Below are 7,941 nucleotides of genomic sequence, written 5' to 3' on the forward strand. Positions count from 1 at the left end.
TCCTGCAGCAAGACAACAAGAATCAAAGGCAAAATTACAACCCCAAAAAGATACACAAGGGGGCAGTTAGAAAGGCATAGGTGTTATTAGAAAACACTGATATCACATTAAGAAAGAAAGAGGCAAACCTTTTCATTCTGATTTTTAACCTACACCATTTAAGCATTTAAATTACTTATCATAATGAACGAACATCAGTCAAACATCTACCATCACACAAAAGTATTGCTGCCTTCCACATTTTGTCCTTGTATAAGGTTATATAATCTTTCACACTATATATAATCCTATAACGTATTAATATTTTACTTACAGGTGGTCCTGGTGGACCAGTAGGTCCTGGTAGTCCCTGTGGAAATCAAGAAAGAATTGGTTATGGTGGTAGAAATTATAATGCAAAGCTTTAATTTGTTGTCAATTGGCAAACACACAAAAAAAAAAAAAAAAAAAAAAACACAACAACAAAAAAAAAAACCCTATAAATAATGTCAACTTGGACCTAAATGTGTACTGTGTAAAGTTCTGGAATAAAATGAACTATGGCTCTTATTAGTAGCCATTGAGTCCCTGACTGCAAAACAAGTTTGAGAACCATTACATGTGTGTAGTATGTAGAAACTATTATGTCACATGAAGGAATATTTAATTTGAATTGCCAACAGAAAACCAAAAAGTAATAGTAATATTACTCCTACATAAAACATATCATAACTATTTGAAGCTAGCTGTTGAACAGCTATAAAAACCAAAATGCTTATGCATCTACTGCTGGCTTTAAAGGCTACATACAGCCAAAAGTGTGTTTCTGGATTTCTGTTTTTGGTCATTTGACTTTTAATGGAGTGAATATGAGTGAACTGATTTACAGATTAAATGACACATTTACCATTGCTTATATGTGCTTAAGGAAATCTTACTAACCTTTGGTCCAGGATTTCCAATGGGACCTCTTTCACCCTTTCCTCCAATCAAACCCTGAAGAGAAAATATTTTCAATAATCATCTGTTTAATAAGGATCTGTCCACAGTTATGTTTATGAGAGAATTTTTATGCCAGTATTAATAGTTTTAAAATAAAGAAAGAAACAAACAAACAAAAAATGAACCTATTACCAAAATGGTAATGAGACTACTTTGTACAGGTAACGTATTTTGACAGTTCAGAGTTTAGGACTAACATTCCAAAGGGGATTTCCTGAGCAAATCCTTCTGATAATTCCATGATTCTGAGCATGTGACTGGGAAAGGTGAGGCCATTAACCTGTACTCTGCGGTTTCACTAACCTGTACTCTGAATTTATGCCAAAAACGTCCATGATGTACCATCATGAAAGAGATTACACACTAAAGATAAAAGGCTTTGCTCAGTTTTATTATTCTTGAACGAGACTGTGCTAGTACTAATTAGGAAAAATATAGAAAATTCACACGATGATAACATTACAGCATTTCAGTGCATCACAGTAAAGGACAATATGACATATATGACTGCAGCAACTATCTATTAATCTCTTTTATAATTTAGTCATGAATATAACTATAAAATCATGCATAACTATATATAACTATATACTGTATATATAACTATAACCTATACTAGTATCATACAGTGTAACTATTTCAGATTCCCTTATTATGGTACAGTTTACCGTTTACACAACCTTAATCAGTTTAAAGTCGTGTAAACCTTTACAGTTTACACGACCTTAATCTCAACTCAACTTAATCCACTGCTGTTTCCTTTGATAAAAAGCAGTGATGAAAATGGCATGTGACATGTGATCAGGCATTCCCTGAGCTACAGATGAACTCACATCAATTCCATCATCCCCAGGAGGACCGTCTGGGCCCGGCTGGCCTGCTTCTCCCTTCTGACCCTGCAAAGTGAATTACAGAGGACAAATTAGATTTATCATGTGCAGAAATAGCCTACAGCCTGAAAAGGTTATATTAAGGACACTCAACTCTAGGAGTAAAGTTACATCGATATTCCAACAAAAAGAGTTTCTGTATGAGTCTCAGGGACATTTTTCAAAGAAAGTACTTACAGGAGGTCCAGGAGGCCCAGGAGGCCCTTTTTCACCCTGGAATAAAAAAAATAAATGAGAGCGGGTTAAAGAAAGATAAGTTAGCTATAAAAACTTCATAGCCTAGAAGCTCAGATATACAGGTCTTCACTTTGCAGAAAAACATGATTGTTAACATAGTGGTGAGATGAACTGTGGTTATTAAAATGCCAAATTGCAACTCAGATCTAATGATGTATGAATAGTAACAGCTTAATAGTATAGTTGCTATTTAATCAATATATGAGCTTAATAAAACATAATATGGACTATAGTACTAATATAATTATATAACCTACTATGAATATAGCAGGAATACGCTTACATATTGTACAGTACATAAGTCTATTAACAGCATTGTTTGAAGAATCAAATCTGACCTTCAAATCTGTCAGAAGGTGTTGATTAATTGTCTATAACAGCTACTCTGACAATAGTGCTGGTTGTAATTCAAAGCAAAGGTTTATACTGAGACGTTTGCTCATTCTAATACATTATTGTTTCTAATGATAAATGGATTAAAATGCACTGTTAATTGTAAAATAAATAAATAAATAAATAAAAATGATATATTTTACGATGCTTAATTGAATCATTAGTGAAAACACCATTTAGTGTCAGGACTTTATAACTTTGTAACAGTGGTAAAGCTGTAACTTTTCCACCAAAGGAGTATCTTCAAGACACTGGATTCTGTGGTTATTGGTTATCTTATTTCAAGATAACTTCAGGATAGAGAAAAGAGAGGCTGCTTATAGAATGAATGTTTACATAAATAAGACAAGTGATAGCAGGAACAAATACTGTGATAAGAAGTACAATCATCTGTATCATTCTTTCATAAATAAAATGATTTCAACTTTGGCAAATTGCTGTGGTTTAAGAGGAGTAAAACACGTCAGGTCATGCTGTTACAAGAAAATAATCAAATTCATGGTGGTAATGCATCACGCTGTCCTGTCAGTGATTATTTCCTATAACAGTATGTGCCAGTTTCTTTTATTCCTTACACAATAAGGTGGTTATTCCTTACATAACTGTAGCGTGTTATATCAATGCTACAGTAAAGATGAATGAAGTTCTGAGCAAGTATGTATGTATATATAAAAGTAAATTAAGATGCACTCTATAAAGACACACTCACATAGTATTACTAATGTATGCAGTAATTGGGGAAAATGTTATTGTTTTTGAGCTTTGCATGTACTTTGATGATAAAGTTCCTGTGTAATGCTGTTCCATTTCTCTCTCTTTTTTTTTTTCTTTTTACACCCATAACACCTAGACATCTATTTTTAATACTACTGCACTGGAATTATAGCTATTGTCCTCAAAACGCCAACACCATTTTATATGCTTAATGACTCCTCCCACAAGCATGCCCCTCCCTACAATAGACACCTAACCCTTCGGAGCATTTTATATATTTGTCATTTTTAATAAGAAACCCTTCTCTATATGAATACGTTTCTCCAGGGGTTTCAAACATACAAGGTTCTGATCTGGCCCAGGAAAATAATTAAAAATCTGTGTTTCAAAGTAAAATTCAAATGTGGAGTGTTAAGACTGTAAAAGAGCTGGTCTCTGTTCTTCCACTAGAGAGCAAAATAGAGACAAAATAGACAAATTGGACAAAATGTAATTGTTCTTCTGCAAATTAAAATATTGATATATGATCTTGATGAAGTCCATTTTAATTCCAGGTTGTAACACTAGAAAATGTGGACAAGTTCAAGGGGTGAATATTTATGCACGGCACTGTAGGGTAAAAACATAATTTGGAAGAATAGTTTACTTGTTAATGAATTGTTCGTGAAATACATTCAAAAATGTAATTTGATATTTTGTTAAATTAAAAAACAACATCACACATTTAAGTTGAACTGGTCTACTAAACTGTCTGTCCCACTTATCATTGGCCTAAGTATAATCTGAAATGAATTTGACACCCTCGCTTTAAATTATTCACGCAACAGCATGCACTATATTAATAATTAGCATTATTGTTTCCATAGATCTTCATATTTTCTACTAATGTACATTTGAGAAGATCATTACACTGCACACAATCTAATCTTAAGGCATATTAAGGTTATAGCTAAACATCAGCATTGGATCCTTCTGAAGAACCACATGTTAAAATCTCATTACAAATCTACTAGCACTCTGTCTCAGTGCTATTAAATTACCTCAGGGCCTCTGCACAGGATGAGAGAAAATCTCTCTAGTTCTCTGCATTAACAGGACGCTATTGTGAACTTGTTTTCATTTCAGGCGCCCTCTCTGGGTAAAATCGTGCAACTGCAAGGGGATGCGAAAACCTGAGCACACAATGAGCGTCTTTGTACGGGATGGGACTTGTGGCACCAGCCAGAGATCATGATACTCACATCAATGCCGTCGGCTCCGGGGGTACCTGAAGGGCCGGGGGGACCGCGAGGGCCCGGAGGTCCAGCAGGTGGGCCACTCTGAAAGAAATTTGGAGAAATGCGAGTGTAAATATGATCAGCATGAATACACCTTACACCTATATATATATATATATATATATATATATATATATATATATATGTATATATATATATATATATATATATAATATATATATATATATATATATATATATATATATATATATATATATATATATATTCTCAGTATTAAGAATATTTCTGTAGGAATATTTAGAAAAGGCGCATGTAATATGATAATACTTTTGATAGTAGATCATCAAATTAAATATAGCTTTTAAACTGAATAATAATAATAACTGAATAGAAAATGTATATGGTGTAATTCAGTATAATTTATCAGCAGCAATACAAAGGGGGGAAACAAACTATTAAAATTTACTGAAAATGATAATAATGCACCTAAAATGAGAATACATGAGCAAGCTTTATGAGTAATCATGATAATAAATATCTGCAAATAAATAGATCTATATACAATGCATTCCATTTCAGCGAAGCCACATTTAACACGTCGTTTGTATTGTTTTGGTGCAACAGGTGTTGAAAATTCATATCCGATTCGCCGGATTCAGTCGATCAGTGTAGAATAAACAGTACAATTGAAACTAAATGCTGGAGTAAGCACACACTGAGGGAGGGAATGTGTACCAAGTCTGCTTTTACAGATCTCAAACAAGCTGCAATAAATGTGTGTGTTCTGAAAACCTCTGTAACTCAGTATTAAGAATGTTTCTGAATGCAGCGATTCAGTGTTTTAGTTTTCTAAATGTAGGAATGTAAGTGTCAGTATCTGCTGAGTGCACCTTCAGGTTGTGTTGTTTCAATAGGGACCAATGACTGAAAGTCTGAAAGGGGTCCTTGTACAGTGTGTGTGTGTGTGTGTGTGTGGGGGGGGTCTTTTCCTCACTCAACCACCACATTCCATCGGTGTCCAGGCCACATTCTGATCATTATTACTACCCTGTCTTACACAACACTTTTCAATATCTTGCACAGCTTTTTAAATCAAAAAGAGCCCTGAAGGTACACTACTGAGACCCCGTAATGAGATATAGTACAAATCTATTGAGAATTTATGGGATAGTTAAACAGCAATGGCCAAGCTGACTTCCTTGAGGTAGAGCTGTATATATATATATATATATATATATATATATATATATATATATATATATATATATATATATATATATATTTCCCAGAAATTCTTTCTAGATCAAGTTTCTTAGATAAATTAAAAGGTGAAAACAGATCTCAGATCACCCGAACCATCCAGAAGCACCGAGAAAAAACAGAAACTCACTCACCACTTGAGCCACAGCCAGACACAACACCTGCAGGAGCACAGCAATTTGGAGGATGGTAAAGTCCCGATCCATGATGAAGACTCGTCTCAGGCTCCTCTTTCCTCCAGAAACACCAATCCTAAGGACTGCAGCTCCTCTCCTCACCTCTCCTCACCTGGCTGCTCAGACCAGGACAGAAAAGTTCCAGATGCAAGACGTGTGTGTTTGTGTGTGTGTGTGTGTGTGTGTGTGTGTGTGTGTGTGTGTGTGTAAGAGAGAGAGAGAGAGAGAGAGAGAGAGAGAGAGAGAGAGGGAAAAGAAGGATGTAACCTAAGTGTACAGTCAGCCCCTGAGAACTCAGAGGCCAACGCCGTGAGAAGTGGACAGAGCTCAGGGCCTTCTCACTCAGCACAGGGGGCGGGGCTTCTGTCTAAATTAGCATTCTTGTGAATATTAAACAGGCAGAAGCGATTTGGGGAAGCTGATTGGATGAAACATAAATAGATAGATAGATAGATAGATAGATAGATAGATAGATAGATAGATAGATAGATATAGGTTTGGTGTGTTTTTTAACATTATTACCTGTCTGGTGACCTCACATCTTTGTGACGTTTTTGGTTGCAGTGGCACTACATCAGCCATTGGGGAGCATGTCCCATTAGGCGTCCTAAGACAATTTATCTCAACTCAGGTACTGACCATTCGTTTACGATGTGTGTTTATCGTCTGTGACAGTACAAGTGGGGTAAAAAAAAAAAAAACATATAATGTAAAGCAACAAAGCTACAAGTTTTAAACATACTACTACTACTACTACTACTACTACTACTACTACTACTAATAATAATAATAATAATAATAATAATAATAATAATAATAATAAACTGTGACTACCAATTAGCAACATGCAGGTTAAAAATGATCTCATTACAAATTTATCTTTGTGGTTGTTTGTGATACTAGAGACACTTCTATACAAACATAAACACCAGGTTTTAATTCTGGAGTCATTTAACAAAAAAACAAAGGAAAACAAACAAACAAACAAACAAAAAATAATAGAAACCAGCACAGAAATTCTAATGGTTTCCACTAGAAATCTCATCAGCTAACCATTTAAACCATTGACATTACCATTATTGTTCCTTAATGCTATCCACTAGACATAACATTCCACCAACAGGAGGCAAAAAATTACCAGTAGAGACCCACATTGACCATTAGCGTTTCCATTTAAACCAGTACAATTCCCATTATAACCAATAAAACCATTACAAATTCTGTGAGGGTTTCTATTGTTTGAAGGGAATACTTGAACTATATCTTTGAATATTTGAACTTTTTCTACTATTTTATTCACTTGTTTTAATACAAATAACAATGTGGCACGTGTCAGGCATATAAGATCGCAGGGGCTCTCTGGTTCAGTCCTGAGCTTGGGTTACGTTCACATGTTCTCTCTGTTTCCTTGTGTGTTTTACATTAGGTGTGATTGTGTGAATGAGTGTGTGAATGTGTTTAGACTGTGATGTGATGGACTTCCAACCTATTCAGAGTGTATTGAGGTGTATCAGTGTTCCTGGGATAGGCTCTGGATCCTCTATAACCCTGATCAGAATAAAGCAATTACTGAACCTGAATGAATGAAATTGGGCTTGACAGCATTGGAGCTGGAGAGTGGGCGTAAATTAGATTTAAAGTCCCCATGAAGTGCCTTTAAATTCAAGCAGCGTTATTCAATGTGTTAACGTAATCTCCAACGAAAAAGGAAGTCAGGGTGGGACATATAGAGTGGCTCCACCCCCTTTTTAAATAGCCAATAGTGTTTAGCTTACTTCACAGTCTAAGCCATGCTTGTCAGTTAGTACCATGGTTTTTACAATGTTGGGGGCGGGACACTTCAGATTCTAGAGAGCATTGGATTGGACAGAAAATCTGATGAGGCGCTAAAGTACAGAATGATGTCATCAAAATTGTTGATCCGTATTGGTGATAGAGAGAGACTGTGCATTTTGATTAAATATCTTCTAAATGCAAGTTGTCATTGTTTTGGATCATACTGGCTTAGCCTTAAGGCTAACAAAATCATACAAAAAGCCACAAAACCTCGAT

At 35.1% G+C, this 7,941-nt stretch overlaps 1 protein-coding gene across 1 annotated transcript in view; it reads right to left on the reverse strand.

The window, feature by feature from the left end:
• col9a2 (procollagen, type IX, alpha 2) overlaps window positions 1-6,108 on the reverse strand; it is a 29,133-nt gene extending 23,025 nt beyond the window's left edge. The window contains exons 1-6 of the mRNA XM_017481779.3: window positions 5,848-6,108; window positions 4,457-4,534; window positions 2,049-2,084; window positions 1,815-1,877; window positions 922-975; window positions 314-349 (exon numbers count right to left, since the gene is read on the reverse strand). Of these exons, the coding sequence (XP_017337268.1) occupies window positions 314-349; window positions 922-975; window positions 1,815-1,877; window positions 2,049-2,084; window positions 4,457-4,534; window positions 5,848-5,919 (339 nt within the window). The 5' untranslated portion in view covers window positions 5,920-6,108. The remainder of the gene's footprint in view (window positions 1-313; window positions 350-921; window positions 976-1,814; window positions 1,878-2,048; window positions 2,085-4,456; window positions 4,535-5,847) is intronic.
• Window positions 6,109-7,941: the final 1,833 nt, after the last annotated feature.

Source organism: Ictalurus punctatus, chromosome 12, assembly GCF_001660625.3.
Source record: "Ictalurus punctatus breed USDA103 chromosome 12, Coco_2.0, whole genome shotgun sequence".
In the NCBI taxonomy this organism is placed as follows: Eukaryota; Metazoa; Chordata; class Actinopteri; order Siluriformes; family Ictaluridae; genus Ictalurus; species Ictalurus punctatus.